The sequence below is a fragment of the Eurosta solidaginis genome, chromosome 4 (assembly GCF_040869045.1).
Source record: "Eurosta solidaginis isolate ZX-2024a chromosome 4, ASM4086904v1, whole genome shotgun sequence".
NCBI lineage: Eukaryota > Metazoa > Arthropoda > Insecta > Diptera > Tephritidae > Eurosta > Eurosta solidaginis.
In genome coordinates, this window is record NC_090322.1 from 14,644,429 (window position 1) to 14,661,817 (window position 17,389).

Here is a 17,389-nt window from a genome sequence, read left to right on the forward strand (position 1 = left end):
ATGATAATTTTTTTTACTGACTTCGTTTCTTTTTCGACCACTTAGTTTTCTGTAGAACAGTGCTACCATATTTCAAACTCTCGCCTTTTTGCAGCCATATATCTTGGCGGATAGACGTTATAAGCTTTTACGCCATATACGTAAGAGTGATCCCACTGAAGCTCCTCTCCTTTTCTTGTCTGAAAACTGCTTTATATGAATCTCAAAAATTGTAACTCAAACCTTGTACCAAAAAACAACGCATTTTTCGTTAAAACACAATTTGTTAGTTTACGTCTGAAAGTATGCCGCGCATTTTTCTCTTTCAATACATCCCATCGATTTTGTATACCTCAGTCAAAAACTAAAAGCTTTAAAATACATGCTTATATATAAAAATATAATGAACATATGCCCGCCCACTTCCCAAAAGCACTTGATTACAATAGCAACAGCATTGGCTGTAATTATCGTCTTGAGCCATAACTAAAGCATTGTGCGCCTAAAAGCATACCCAGCATGAGCAGCAAATGTAATGCTTGAGCACAGCTTACAAGTATTTGTTGCTCAGCTTACAAGTGCATACATATCTACAAATCTACATGTAGCTCAACTGTGTGTATTGCTATGCTATTTTTGTATACCTAAGTAGTATGTGTGTACGCAAATAATCGAGCATTAAAAGCCTACGAGTTTTTTTTTTTTTTTTGTTGTGTTGTGTCGTTGTACACTCGACCGACCGCTAATGGCAACAACGGATGGCAGTCAACATAACCGCAAAACAAGCAGCAGCAAAAACAACAAGAATTTTTCAGCAGCAGCAAAAAAGCAACATACGATATTGTGTTAGGTGGTGGTAAAGTGATTCGTGTATGAAGGGCGTGAAGGGGTGTATGCAGAATGGAGTATAAACGCTTGAAGTGCTGTTGCTGCGCTACTGCAAACACAACCTTCAATATGTTTCCTTCCGTCGTGGTTAATGCATTTTCGAAATCTACAATTCAATCGGTTGAAAATCAGTAAAAACATGCTATAACATGCACTCTTGTAAGTTACAACAAAAACGACAGCAGTAACAAATTGCCAACAACACAATCGGTTTTCCTCTTTTCTTCTTTTTTGTTTTTTATTAAATTTCCATTTTTCCTATTTGCGGCAAATATTGCCACATTTGCACAATGTTTCCCGACACCACCTGCGTTTCTCTTCCTGCAGCTCAATCTACAGTTCGATTCTCTTCCTTCATTGTACATAATTTTTCCTTTTACGCTCATCATGATTGGGCTTTACCTACGGCGTATTCAATGTGTTGCATGCTTGGCTTTGTTGAGTGTAGCAGATTTTTTTCGCTTAACAAATTTTTCACTTTGGTTACGTTGATTCCTTTTTATACTATGTTCAAACAGAAAAATAAATTGAGGAAATTTCGATTTGAATTGAGTGCTGTTCATACAACTCGATATAGCTTACACAATAGTAATTTGATAGCTGGTTGGCCCATCTCTACAGCAAGAACATACCTTTGTTCAGACTGTCAAAATAAACACGCACATTATTAGGCGAATGAAATGGAATGAAAACATAAAACTTTGAAATTGTTGTGTGTTGTAAGAAAATGTGTTCAATGTTTTGGTTTCATTTTGAGTTTGCCATCTTCTTTTGAAAATCCCTACTCCAGTGAAATGAAAGACATAAAATCAGCTGATGAGATGAGCCAACCATATAGTTCAGCCATGCGTAACTGACGTTTAAATATACTCAATAAACACACTTTACAATGTTGCATTTGCAGTTTGAAACAATTTATTACGCAATTTTTTTTTAAATTGGCAATTTATTATTACAATTTATTATATGACAAATTGCGTAATAAATTGCCCAAATAGTATAAATTGCCAATTTGGTGTGTGTTTGAACCTAGTATTACAGCTTCCCGTTAATGCGTTTGCTGCCTGAGGTTGTTTCGGCTGGGTTTTTGAGTGGCTCAAGGCGGTTTTCATTTGCTCCAATGTCGAGCATGTTTTATTTGTTGCCATAATTATTATTTTTTTTTTGAGGTTGGGTTGTGAAAATTTAAGTAGCATTTTTTTAAAGAATTTGCTGTGGTTTTTTGCGTAAAAATTGTTTTATGGATGCCTGAAGAATTTGTTTATGATTGTAGCTATAAAGACACTCTCCGAAGTTGTCAGGGAATTTTAGCGAATGTGTTGACGTTGCTTTGCAGGATATATATCCGGTACGTTCCGGTACAAACACGACCATCTCGGGAACGATTCAAAATGACCACACTGCACCTTCTAGTCCATCACGCCTCCCACCACCTAGCTCCATACACCAGAGCCTTGCCTGCTGAAAATAGGCATGGTACGTTCATATTTAGTACTATAATTAGTACTAAAAACAGCGTAGTGGGGTGGTAGAGTGCTCTGCCTACCACACCGAAGATCCTGGGATCACGCCCGGGGCAAAGCAACATCAAAATTGTAGACACAAGTTTTTTCAATTAAAAGAAAGTTTTTCTAAGCGGTATCGCCCCCCGGCAATGATTTGGCATACACTTCGTGTGTATTTCTCCCATGAATAGCTTGTCAAATAAAACTCACCTCCTTAAAGTCACGACCTCTTAAAGTTAATGAACACAAAAAATATTTATGAATGTAGCAATAATAATAATTTATCTTCTGAGGACGAAGTCATAGATTTTGAGGTCTAAGGCCCTTCAAATATATCTCGTCCCAATATAAACCTGAATATCGCATACGTCTATTTTAATGGTGATGAGACCACCCGTACGACGTTAAAAATTTAATAAAAAATTGGAAAAAATTTTAATTAATTTTCATCGGCCAACATTTTGGCAAGTCGTATTTTTGTCGAACCTATAGTCGTGCCGTCATTGTAGTAGTGTGAAAAATACTTCTTACTTTTTAATGATACCTTACCGCCAAATGGCAAAACAAAAGTTAAAAAATAAAACGTATTTTTGTTGTTATAAAGTATAAAATGAACTATAAAAACAGTATTATTTATGTACCTCTATTGCACCATATTTTTTTATTTTTTTCGTGAGTGTACTGTACCTTTTTTATAACTTTGTTTAAGTTTGATTTGAAATAAATGTGAAATCTTACTTTGAGAAATATACATATACTTTTAGCTCTTTTTGTAACGGTTTTTGGATTTTCTTGAAGAAATTTAGCTCTTTCTAGCCCTTTTTTTCTAGATTCTAGCCCCAAAGAAAATTTTTTCCTGGCAACACTGCTATTCAAGGTCATAGGTACTATGTGCAAAATTTTTTTATACTCGTATCTATTCTCTTTTAAATATTTTTATTATCAAAATATCTCAGGCAATGTGTTTTCCTTAACTCAGCCAATATTACAATTTCATTTATCGGTCAATCATTATTAAATTTCAATTTATTCCAAAATTTTCTTGGACAATAATTGCTTTGGCGCCACAACAAATGGTTCGAGCGTATCTCAATACTTGTGATTCTCTTCAATTGCGTGACATTGGGCATGTATCAGCCGTGTGAGGATGAGGAGTGTAAACTTCTGCGCTGTCGTATATTGCAGGTAAGTGGGGGGCGAAGAGAAAACGAATATAATGAATAAACCTAAATCATGTCGTTTATTTAAATTTTACAATATAATATGCATATGAATTTGTGCCATTTTAATTATAAATAAAATATTGGCATTCAATCAAAAAATTATTTAAACAATTTCGTGCACAGCGCTTTGTTTAAAATTAATTGAAAATGTCTATAAAGTATATATGTGGTATTCCATCCCATTTCGACCAATTTTGAACCCGACCCCTTTAGAATTGGCTGAAAGTTTTTCTTCTTTTTCTAGCTTACGAAAGACGTTTTTCAGAATTTTTTCAAATTTTTTCATCCAACTCAAAAAAAGTTATGAATTTTTAAAAAAACACCGTTTTTGTTTTCAAAATGCTATAACTTTTCAAAAATTGACCGTTTGGGATCTTTTTCTTTTAATTTGTTTTTAAATTTACTTTTCGGAAAAAATAAAAAAAATTTTTAAAGTTTTTATTTTGTAATTTCTCAGTTTTTCGAGAGTTTTCGAATTTCGCCATTTTTTTTCTCATAAAAAACTTCAATCAATTCTGCAATCATCCGCACTAATCCCGGAGTGGGCCGATTTTTTTTTTTTTTTTAATTGAAAAAAAAAACTTTAAAAATTTTTTTGTATTTTTTCCGAAAAGTACATTTAAAAACAAATTTAAAAAAAAAAAGAATCCAAACGGTCAATTTTTGAAAAAGTTATAGCATTTTGAAAACAAAAACGGTGTTTTTTTTTAAATTCAAACCTTTTTTTGAGTTGGATGAAAAAATTTGAAAAAATTCTGAAAAACGTCTTTCGTAAGCTAGAAAAAGAAGAAAAACTTTCAGCCAATTCTAAAGGGGTCGGGTTCAAAATTGGTCGAAATGGGATGGAATACCCCATATGTATGCGTGTATGCATCAATTAAATGCAGAACATTTCATACATTATCGTGCGTCAAGTATTGCTTGCATATTGCCATAATCAATGGTCGATTTAATTGAAATATTTACACAAATCAGCTATGCATATATTGTAACATAACGATATCTGCATATATTTGTATTATAATTCAATTGCACTAATGCAATAACAAGTGAACTTTCAACTTATTTGCTATATCTGAGTTCTATCAAATTCAATGCAAATTCAAATGCGGCTGCCATTGATGAAATGAGGCTAAAATACTTTTGAAAACTATTCAGATACATGCTTTGCTATGAATGTTTGTTTAATTTCATAAATATGTATCTACGCATGTATATATACAGCTGCTTTTGTGTATTGTTTGCCTTTGATGCCATATTAAATATTACTTATACGCCATGTGGTCCTCTATTTGAATATTATTTATTGAACTTGTTGCGTATCGTTCAAAATTACTTAATTAAAAAAGGAAGGAAAAATGGGAAGGGGAAATGGCAATATTTAGACAGTTTGATTGGCAAACGCCAGCCGAAGTCCATGTGTCGCACTCTGCCATTCGTAACATAAATGCTTGAACAAAATTGGTGTGGAAAGAAAGATATTTCTGGAATAAACTATTGCAAAATAGTATGGATAGGTTGAACTGGCTGGTCAATAAAGACCTCATGTAGACTGAATGTGTCAATAGTGTTACCAGAATTTGTTAGACGAATCAGGTGCCAGGACTTATGCTATAGAATAACACTGTTCTCTTGACAAATACTAGACGTTTTCTGGGACCTACCTTAATTGCTGCTTCAAACCTGGTAATTCTGCCGCCCCTAATAGCTGGAGCCTTAACTTAACAAGCGCAAGACACGAACACAGAACGTGCTCAGCCGTTTCTTCCTGCAACTGCTGTTACTGACGAGACCTAACTTATAAGCATGTGACGCCAGAAGGCAGTATCCAATTAATATGCCCATGGTGAGCCCTGAGTCTTCTCTATTCATGGATACGAGACACTTTGAGAGTCTAATATCGTATGATTTCCACATGATCTTAGAAATTTTGCAGCTCCGCCCTTCTGTCCATGCCTTTTCTGCTTGGTGGACCATATGCAACTTCTGTCTCCTTTCGATTTCTCTCAAACGGATTGGGACGTTTACCGTCGATTCAGCGAGTGCTGCATCCTCCTTTGCCAACTCAACAGCCTTTTTGTTACCTTCTATCCTTTTATGACCGGGAACCCAGTACAGATGTATGGAGCGGACTTAGCGTAGCTTTTCCAATGCTTCTTTGCATTTCAGGAAACTTATTGATGAAGTACTGTGTGAACTTATTGCCTTAATCGCCGCTTTATTTCCAATACATTGACGCGACTGTAGCTTAAGCACGATTCCTCAAGAATTTCTGCTGCTTTCTTCACGGCTATAATTTCCGCCTGCAGTAATCTGGAAACCTATAGGATATACTTATTTCTGGATCGACACAGTAAACAGCAAACCTGACCTGTTCCGCAAATTTGGAATCGGTATACACGTATACGCATGTTCTGCCATTTCTGCACCCTGGTCCCAACCCTAGGGCTCAATTGTGGCCCCCAGAACTCTTTCGGAGCTCAGACAGGGAACCATATATTCCGTTTGCCCGACATTAGATGGCGCTATACAGCTATGGCCATACGGAATGCACTCAAGCTGCCCCGAGGCTTAAACCTTTTTACAGTGGCTGCTGTTGGGGTAGTTGTTAGGGCTCCTGTTATGCGTATGAGTTTTCTGGAAAAATTCGCTCGGAATTTCCCAACTATTTCGAACTTTTGAAACTTAATTTAATGAAGCAGATGTGCTAAAAAGCAAATATCATTTCGACTAAATATAAATATAAATAAAATGTAAGGCGCGTTTTCACTGAGAAACTTTTCATGGCAGAAATACACTTCGAGTGTTTGCCAAATCACTACCGAAAGGCGACCCCTCTATTTCAAAAACTTGTTTCTAAAATCTTGATGTCGCTTTGCCCAGGTAAGCCCAGGTTATTCGGTGTGGTAGGCGGAGCAAGATACCACCACGCCACGGCGACCGCCTCTCGACTGCCCAGTAAAATTACACCCTACCTCAGCTTACAGTTCGAAAGCGCCCTAGTTTAGGTTAGGTTGAACTGGCTGGTACGTGAGGACCTCACATAGACTGTAAGAGTTAATAAAGTTAAAGAAATTTGCTCAACAACCAAACTAAAAAACCTCTATCATATCCTCCTAATGTCATATTCCGATATAATTTTTCAAAAAAACTCCCTTATTTCAGGACTTGTCTCAAAGACGTATTACCTCAAAATTTGGTTGAAGAACGTTCTATCACAAATTTTTTTACAAAAACGCTCTTTCCCGGGCCAAAATGTGTTGAGTTCTTAAAAAAATCTTAAATAGGACTTTTGCCAATATTATCTGAACGTTTTCGAAACAGCAATTGGCGTAAAAGTATCCTATCCCAGCTGCATATTTGTAAAACTGTCGTATTTGGCTGCATTAATCACTAAAACTGACACATAAGCCATGGAAAAAATTTGGCATATCTTTAGGCGAGTTTGGTATCGTTTAATATATTTTTTTGGAAATTTTGATGATGGCACAATGGTCGTGATTTAAAAATCATAGCTACATCGGCGCTGAAACATAGCAAAGAAAATGTTTTTTTAAAACATTACATACAAGTTTTGATCAAATATTTTTTTCGAAATTGTATTTGTAATTGAATTACGTCTCTTATCCACATTAGACTTCTTTGCAGATGGAAATACGCATCTTTTGAAAATTCACACCCATCCTAATGTATGTTCATAGTAAGCTCGAACTCAAGCATTTTGCCCCTATATAATTTTCCACAAGCACCTCAAAAGCATGTTTTAGTTACTATGAGTGTGAGTCTAGAACTACTAAAAATAGCTTGAATCGACTAGATAAATGAGCAGCGACGGCGATTGGTGTGAAGACTGTCAGAAACAGGCGAGCAAATCACAAATATAATAAAATGTCATTGTTTGAAGTATAATCAAGAGTTTCACACTAAATTACTGAAATGTGCAAAAGACAACAATGTGTTATGAGGCAAATAAATGGCCTTCGAATTGTTATGATTATAAAGTTCTTAAAGTTAAAAAAAAATTGCTGAAAGAGCATTAAATTTAGGAAAAGATTTTTAAAGTACACTAAAAAAAGTATCATTATCATTTTAATACACGATGTGCAAAAATGAAACTATAAACGGTATCATTTTCGCGGTATCAATGCAACGATAAATATTATAAAAAGTATAATTAAAAGTATCAATTTTGTATATTGACTATTGATTTGCCCATGGAAAATATTTGTTTCGCCCTTAAAATGTATCAAAATGATAACTGTATAAATTTCCTAGTTTCATTATAATAACATTTAATACTAGATTGATTATAAAACGCATTACATTTGTATGTAGTCTATTAACTTGACAAATACAAGTATCAAACTAATATTTCGAAAATGTCAATAACATAAGATCATTGATGACGAAAAAAAGATAAGCAAATATTGCACATTGATGCCTAGATGGCATCGCCTTGATGATAATTTTTTTTTGAGTGTAGTAGCAACTACTCTACTTTTTGCCGCATTCAAGGTACTAAATAAGAAAGCGTATTACATTTACCTTCGGTTTTTTCATATACCTACTCAATGTCACCGGAAAATTAATTGACGCTATCAACGCTTAATTGCAATTTAAATTACAAAAACAAGCATAAAAACACCAACTACCGCATATTTAGTAGCAATTTGCTAAAGCAAGTCACCTGAGTTGACTAACCTTGATTTCCCCTCTGTATGAACATAACTAAGCTAAATATAACATTATGGAGCATATGTGACTATTATTATATATAATATAAATTACTATTTAAGTAAGTCGAGCTGTGCTAAGTAATTAGTGAAGCAGTAATAGCTTAGTATAATGTTGTTAAGACTGATATAACTAAGAAACGTGCAGGTGAAAGAAAAGTGTGAAAACTTGTCTACGGCAGTCAGCCGACGACAAACTTTTGTGGCTTGGATTAACAATATGGGGATTTTGTAGGTAGCTATTTTTTGTTAGCTCTGAGCATATACGTACATGTGCAAATACACGCATATATATATAGAAGCTGTCTATAGCTATCGTTCACTAGCTTTACAGGTGTATATGCATGTGTGTTGCCTACTTTAAGGCGCTACGACATTGCTTGAATAGAGGAGCATAAAATGAACTCATATGACTTATGCACTGATGCTACTTAGTAGTAAAGCTGACAAACACTGAATTAGACACTCATTTATGCACGTATCCCCGCTCTTGTCAATTGATGGCGCTCATTAAATTGAAATGGTCTGCACATTCATACAACAGTTGCCTACCCTTAGGCGCACTGATTTTGCTAAAAATGAAGTGAATGTAATAAAAAGATGATTTTTACGCTGACACTTTTTTGGATACAACGAAAATACGTACGTTAACTGAAATGAGTAAAGAAATATATTTTGTACATGTACGTACAAATTATTTAAAGAAAACAGATTAAGAAAAAAAAACTAGTTTACTGTTAGTGGAACCCATTTCACATATAGTTGGTTATGACCTCAACGCAAGTATTTAAGTGCAGTTTGCAATACAGACTGCGTATTATCCAATAATTTGGAAGCAATAACTGATTGCATTGTCACAGCAAAACACATTAGACGCCTAAAAGCATGCAACATCAGCATTACATAGACAGTAAATCAGCCACCTGGTGTCTAATAGCGGAAAGTAACAGTTCTGTCATCATCCGACCAATAGCGCAATAATTTGTGCATACACGATAGAATTGTTGCATACGAGAAAAAAGTGCTGTAATTCACTGTCTCTTCATAATTTTAAGGGTATAAGGCAGCTGTCTTCTATATAATTAAATCAGATTTTTTGCAGTCGCAACCACGATGCTGTTAGAAATTTTGTCTTACCGTCCATCAAAGCTAGAAAATGCAGTTCTCAGACAAAGGCTAATAGTGTGTAAACATGGAGTAGGTTTATCACTGGCCTCTTTCCGTCAAAAAACCTATTACACTATATCACTGTCTATTCTTCACAGAATAAGCGCTGCTTTTCCAACTGTTGGCTTCCTGTTTTTATGTTTTCTTCTCAGCTCTAATACTCGTGCGCAACTGTACTGACTCTGATATGTCTTAAGTCGATTTGCAGCTGATGTCTATAGCGCTGCTAAGCTGTTACCTTTTAATCGTTGTAATCCAGATTCGCAGCACCACTCTGATGTCGCTACTTAACCTAAATCCATGCCACTCAGCGGTGGTTTAACTATTACTGTCTTTTATTTCTGTGACAGTCAGTTTCACATTTTCTTTCTCATTTTCACCATCTCGTTTACCGCTGTTTGCTGGTCACATCCCTACAGTGGCCTACAGTGGGGATTCTTTTATACGAAGGAAAAAAGTTAATTTCTTTCTTTTCTCATAGTTGACGGGCGCTCTGCTTCACTGAGGACTGACAGACAAAGCTCTGGCAACCCTCGTCCCTCATTGAAATTTTGCATATTTGAGACGACAAAAATTATGAATCTCCATGATCGTAAAGATGTTGAGTTTTAAGAATTCAGAGAATTCAATTAACAAAGTTTACTTCAGATGCTGGCTGATGCGCTGGGGATAGCCAAGGGCGAAATTCGGAACATTTTGCGTGAACAAAGCTCAACAAAAGTGGAAGCGCACCACACAGACTGTGCAATTTAAAGAGCTACATGGCCAGACTACAAAGAAAAGTGGACACAAAGTCCACTTGGTTGATCTAGGACCCACACTCTAAAAACTTATAGCGGTCTGCACGGGTTATTTGGCTTTAGGCATGCATGCGAAAGATGGACAGCACGCACGCAGAAGTTGTAAAGACATTACTGCAAAAGGGACTGCCGAGTTTTTTTTCCGTGTAAATGCGCGGCTCTAGCTAGAACACGTGCTACTTCGGAAGCACCTTTTTAGGGCTTTTCATAAGCTACTGGGTCACAGCCATTATACCTATCTACTTACTTGACACCAGAAACGCTGGCGGAAAGCAATACCACTCTGTATTGGCCTCGAGCCCCAACATGAACTGCCTATAATAGGGTTTCTTACCTCCTTTATTTCCTTGAGCAAAGCAACCATCTGCTATTTCTCGAACTTTTCAACCGAAACGGTATTAGAGTCACTTTCATATCTCATTGCTTGCCTCTTAAAATTTTTCGCCTAAAAATATGCAAGATTTTTAGTGGCCGTGAAAATTAAGCGGTCAACCGATCACTCTTTACATTATATTGAACTTTCTGAAATGTTTACCATAATATATATTTACTAATATTTAATTTTGAGAGTAGTAAAACAATAGCACATTATAAATATTAGGGCGGGTCGATTTAAAAACCGCTCATTACTCTGTGAAAATCGTATCCTAGGGATCAAAATAAGAAACTTTGCCGAAGGAACCTAACCTCTAAAACGAATTCTGATGTCCCCCCCCATTTGGGTCGAACTTTTGGGTAGAGGCAATTTCAATTCTACCTGCTGTGTCTTGTGCTGGATTAAAAAAAAACAACACAAGCAATTTTACGATCTGCAATTGTGTCACAGTGATACCTTCATTTTTTAAAACGGTTGAACAAAAAACCCACACAACTATGTTTACGACATGCAAATGCATCACAGTGATGCCTTGGTTTTAAAAGGGGATTGTAAAAACGCTTATTTCTAATAATTTCTTTTCTATTACTAAGTTAAATTCATTTTTTCATTTACATATGTTCTGACTAAATAAATTTCTAAAGAGAAAAATAAACTCCAAAAAGAAACAAGTAAGGAAGGTTAAGTTCGGGTGTAACCGAACATTACATACTCAGTTGAGAGCTATGGTGACAAAATAAGGAAAATCACCATGTAGGAAAATGAACCTAGGGTAACCCTGGAATGTGTTTGTATGACATGCGTATCAAATGAAAGGTATTAAAGAGTATTTTATGAGGGAGTGGGCCATAGTTCTATAGGTGGACGCCATTTAGGGATATCGCCATAAAGGTGGATCAGGGTTGACTCTAGAATTTTTTTGTACGATATGGGTATCAAATGAAAGGTGTTAATGAGTATTTTAAAAGGGAGTGATCCTTAGTTCCATAGGTGGACGCCGTTTCGAGATATCGCCATAAAGGTGGGCCAGGGGGGACCCTAGAATTTCTTTGTACGATATAGGTATCAAATTAAAGGTATTAATGAGGGTTTTAAAAGGGAGTGGTGGTAGTTGTATAGGTGGTCGCCTTTTCGAGATATCGCCATAAAGGTGGACCAGGGGTGACTCTAGAATACGCTTGTACAATATGGGTATCAAACGAAAGGTGTTAATTAAAGTTTTAAAAGGAAGTGGTGGTAGTTGTATATGTGAAGGCGTTTTCCAGATATCGACCAAAATGTGGACAAGGGTGACCCAGAACATCGTCTGTTGGATACCGCTAATTTATTTATATATGTAATACCTGCCAAGATTTGGTTTTTTTATTTCGCCCTGCAGAACTTTTTCATTTTGTTCTACTTAATATGGTAGGTGTCACAATCATTTTATAAAGTTTTTTCTAAAGTTATATTTCGCGTCAATAAAATAATCCAATTACCTTACCATATTTCATCCCTTTTTTCGTATTTGGTATAGAATTATGGCATTTTTTTCATTTTTCGTAATTTTCGATATCGAAAAAGTGGACGTGGTCATAGTCGGATTTCGTTCATTTTTTATACCAAAATAAAGTGAGTTCAGATAAGTAAGTGAACTAAGTTCAGTAAAGATATGCCGATTTTTGCTCAAGTTATCGTGTTAACGGCCATGCGGAAAGACACACGGACGACTGTGTATAAAAACTGGGCGTGGCTTCAACCGATTTCGCCCATTTTCACAGAAAACAGTTAACGTCATAAAGTCTATGCCCGTACCAAATTTCAAAAGGATTGGTAAATGTTTGTTCGACTTATGGCATTAAAAGTATCCTAGACAAATTAAATGAAAATGGGCAGAGCCACGCCCATTTTGAAATTTTCTTTTATTTTTGTATTTTGTTGCACCATATCATTACTGGAGTTGAATGTTGACATAATTTACTTATATGCTGTAAAGATATTAAATTTTTTGTTAAAATGTTACTTTAAAAAAAAAAAAAATTGTTTAAAGTGGGCGTGGTCCTTCTCCGATTTTGCTAATTTTTATTAAGCGTACATGTAGTAATAGGAGTAACGTTCCTGCCAAATTTTATCACGATATCTTGAACGACTACCAAATTACAGCTTGCAAAAGTTTTAAATTACCTTCTTTTAAAAGTGGGCGGTGCCACGCCCGTTGTCCAATATTTTACTAATTTTCTATTCTGCGTCATAAGTTCAACTCACCTACCGAGTTTCATCTCTTTATCTGTCATTGATAATGAATTATTGCACTTTTTCGGTTTTTCGAAATTTTCGATATCGAAAAAGTGGGCGTGGTTATTTTAAATAGCGATCTGAGATGAGTGCTCAGGAACATACATACGAAATTTCATCAAGATACCTCAAAATTTATTCAAGTTATCGTGTTAACGGACGGACAGACGGACGTGCGGACGGACATGGCTCAATCAAATTTTTTTTCGATCCTGATGATTTTGATGTATACCTATACAACCAACCGTTATCCAATCAAAGTTAATATACTCTGTGAGCTCTGCTCAACTGAGTATAAAAACATAGGCATTTCAAAGTGGAATTTTTCAAAATTTGCCCCTACGACCCAAAGGGGGGGACATCAGAATTCGTTTTAGAGGTATGGTTCCTTCGGCAAAGTTTCTTATTTTGATCCCTAGCCCTGCCTCCCCACAAATCGACCCGGCCTAATAAATATGGTATAAAAAATACGGCACAGTTGGATATTCCAAGGTAACATAAAGTACAATTGAAATGAAAAAGCATTTTCAAACTTCAAAAACAATAATACATCATAAAATGCAAACAAAACTAAAACCAACAGCAATAAAAACGGTAACAACAATGCACCTTGCATAGCAACAACAAAAACAATGCACAACGAAAAAACCAAGTCAAGTAGAGAAACAATTGAAAAACCACAAATGACTATTAGAAGAAGCACTTCAAATTCTACAAACAAACCAACATAAGATACAATTGCTGTTAACGGTAGTACTCAAATATAGCAAAAAGTTGAGACTAAAGCTTGAAAATGTTTCTAACGAAGACAAGACGCTGGCCAAGTTAGCAGAGGAAGGAGTGAGTAGTATGTGAGTCAGTAAAATAGCTATTGCACTTTTGTAGAAGAACAACGCTACTATACAGCATTAAGTGGCAGCAGGGGAAAGCTACAATAATCACATTAAAGATAAAAACCGAAAATAAGTGCACCAAACAATAACAATGACAAGGACAAGGAAAATTCAATTGTAATTTCAATGAGTGTGTCACGCAACAAAAACACGGAGAAGCAACGTTAAAAAATAGAACACAAACAATTGTCAGGATGTGTGTGTTTGAGTCTATGGATATGTATGTGTGAATGCAAAATAAATATGAAAAAATGTGTCTAAGTGAAGTGTTAAAAAACGGAAGCAAATTTATGGAAACTTAACATAAGAAAGCAAATTTGTAGTTTGTGTGGCACTCTGTAGACATAGTGAGTATGATAAGAACCTCTGAGTTTCAAGCTGTGTCGTTCATAAAATATTAGCTATAAAACAAAATCAATGCGAATTTTGACCCTACAGCCCTAACAACCTTCACCCCGGTCATTCCCCCGAGAGAGGAGTGGGGAAGAGGGCTATCCAGTGCTACTACGGTTAGGGAAGTTAACATCTACTCTGATAGCCAAGCGGCTAACAAGGCCTTGAGTTCAACTACAGTGCGTTCAAGGGTGGTCTGGGAGTGCCTGACCTCGCTTGCGATTGCATCGAGCTATTTGAAAATTAAATTATCTGGGTCCCGGGCCATAGTGATATCCCGGGTAACTGTCAAACGGATCCCTTAGCACGCATCGGTACAACTGAACCGGATAAAGATGGCTGTAGGGATTTCGGGATTCCGCTGGCCACCTTTGGTTTGCTCCTTCGTAGCTGGGCCTCGAGTCAGCTCAGCAAACATTGGGCGGACACCACCTCTTGCAGCGTAGCAAGATCTTTCTGGCCGAAAATGGATGGCAGAAGGTCTGCCGAAATAATTGGGTTCACTAAGGCTCACCTATCAATGGTAATTGGGTATCCATGCGCTACGTCTCAATATACTGGAAACTACGTCCTGCTGCAGCTGTATGCAGGATGATGAGGTGGAATCACCAAATCACTTTATGATTGATTGCCCAGCCTTTGCCAGAACTAGGCGAAAGTACTTCGGTCGCGACTCACTTAGATCTCCCGAGGATTTATCCAGGGTCATTCGGAACTTTATCGTTGCTACCCAATGATTCTCTAAGTAGCTGTGTCTACGTCACCGTTATTTTGTTTTATGTGGTATCACAACGGACCTTCATGTTGTCGAACGGAGCTTCCCTTATCAGGGCAGCTACCACCTAACCTAACCTATATACTCTGCTATCCTAAAATTTAATGTGCTACAAAACTATATACTAAAAATATAATGAAAACTCTATATAAAAAATTTGATCGAAAATTGGTGCGCCACCTAGCGTAATTTTTCCCCCAACATATTTCGTCGGTTTTTACCGAGTTTTCCAAACGTCCAACCTACCGTAATTTTAACTTCCAAACTTGCACTAACATTTTACTATGGTACAAGTTTCAAGTATATACTCATAGCGAAGGTACTTAACTCTTTCGATACGAACGGCACCTATGTGTCTCACCATATTATTGAGCATGTCTAGGCTGGTTAGTTGGCAAGTTAGAATTATCTTGGAATGATTGTCCGTCACGCCTTACCTTTTTTGTTTGAAAGCAAATCGATTTTGGTTTTGTTCCATCTTCAGTGTTCAATTTCGTTATGTTGGGGTTGTGTTTAGAAGTAAGCTTATGTAGCCTTTCATCGTACTTACCCTCTTCGTTTAGGTACGTCATATGTAATAGTCAGTTTGCGTGTATTCGTAAATCTCGCTCGTTAAATGAGTGTTTGGTTCATGGCTGTATGCAATTCGTTGGCAGGTAGAAGTCGGTTATTCTAATTTGTTGCTCCTCCGTGATTTTTTTTACTATAGCGACTTTTGTTATCGAAAGGGTTAAAAATCAATCCTAAGTATTTCGATCAGTGCACCGCCCATCGGGGTTTGATTCGCTTACTTTGGATTGCCTAAATTTTTTGACTGTAAACTCAATGAGCGCTTAACAACGTGAAAAGAATTTCCTAACTCTAGTTGGTATGTGTGGAACAACAGATAGGAGCGAACTGTAAAAAGTCTAAAGAAGGCATGATTACCAAGTACTGTTGAAGTTGGAAGTGTATAGTAAACTAATATTCTTACATAACTCGCCCAGTGGTTGGAGTTTGACCACGTACGAGCCAACTTTACCAGAAATATATATGTGTACGTTGTTAACTATAAAAACCGATAGCTTGCCGCTAACACACAGACTACAATTCGATAACAAACCAGACAGCGAGAACACGCCAAGAGCTCGTAGATAACAAATCGATTAATTTTCGATATATTCTCGACAACTCGCGCCTAGCTCTTGGATAACATACCGATAGTATAACAGACCGATAACTCGTAAAAAATAAGTAGATAACACGCCCATAACCCGCCGAAAACGATCCCATAACACGTCTATAATGGTTGTTGACGCTTCGATAACAAATCAATACATGATCTAAACTTCCGTTCTGGATAACCCCCATACAGAATCTTATTCCAACACATTACGCCTATACTAACCTAGATTTATATTCCGTATTCCCCAAATAGCATACTACCTCCAATCCTCATGCAAACATACCGTGTGAAAAGATGTTTACTCACAAAAAAGTGACCTTTGCTCACAGCTTTGTCAACTGAAAGCGTCCACCGAACTTCCGTCTAACAAAACCTACTGCGTGAAGAAGTTAATCAATTGGCAGCCATACGCATGGGAGCAGCCCTTCCTTCCTTAACGTAAGTGGGGAATGAGCCGAAAGCCCCACTGCCTTTGCCATGCCTTCTAGGTGTTTGGTATAACTTTATATGTCCCACTTAAGCCTTTTTAAATAATATCAGCCTGGTCGCGATTCCAGCTGTAAACTTTTCTAAGAGCACACAAAATGTCTCAATAGACTCCAGAAACTGAACAAGGTACCGAAGTTTCCTAAGCTATAGCACCAAACATCTCGCAATCCAAAAATGTTTACCTTGGATTAAAAAATCGTGTAACTCTTCTTCAGAACTGTTCTTGAGAAATTCCTCAATATAATTTTAAAGTGTAAAGTCAAACCGGGCCGAAACAGAAACTTGCTCGACACGAAAAAACTGAAGCGCAGCTGAATCTTATTTTAAGAAGCAAACAAAATCAGAGCAAAGCCGAAAACGAAACAAATTTTGTAAGGGGAAGTCAAACTCCCTGGCGGCCGCGGTGTTTTGGTAGTATCCATCTCCGCCAACCAAACCGAAGGTCTTGGGTTGAATGCCGTAAAAAACTTCTCAGTCGAAATTCATCTGCCCTGCAGTTGCTGTTAGGCGTCGGCCTTAGCCCGCCAATTTGTAGGAAAATTTCAAAAGTAACGAGATTAAAATGGGAAAAGATACTCGGCCTAAATCTCTTCGGAGGTGAATCGCGCCAATTATTTATCTTTAAGTCAAACCGGAGCTACACAGTAACTGAAGCTTATTTATTGTTGAACTGTTACAAAAATGAAAGCCGCGCTAAACTTGTTTTGAACAACGAAACAAAGTCCGAAA

At 36.7% G+C, this 17,389-nt stretch overlaps 1 protein-coding gene across 5 annotated transcripts in view; it reads left to right on the plus strand.

Annotated features, from left to right (window-relative positions):
- The window catches only part of Ca-alpha1T (Ca[2+]-channel protein alpha[[1]] subunit T), a 259,303-nt gene that overhangs the window by 54,987 nt on the left and 186,927 nt on the right, over positions 1 to 17,389 (plus strand). For 4 of the 5 annotated variants that reach the window (XM_067780303.1, XM_067780301.1, XM_067780300.1 and 1 more), the window contains exon 1: positions 3,452 to 3,557. In XM_067780303.1, the coding sequence (XP_067636404.1) occupies positions 3,501 to 3,557 (57 nt within the window). In that variant the 5' untranslated portion in view covers positions 3,452 to 3,500. Of the gene's footprint in view, positions 1 to 3,445; positions 3,558 to 17,389 lie in introns of those variants that run through there. The other variant, XM_067780304.1, reaches the window with a different exon arrangement.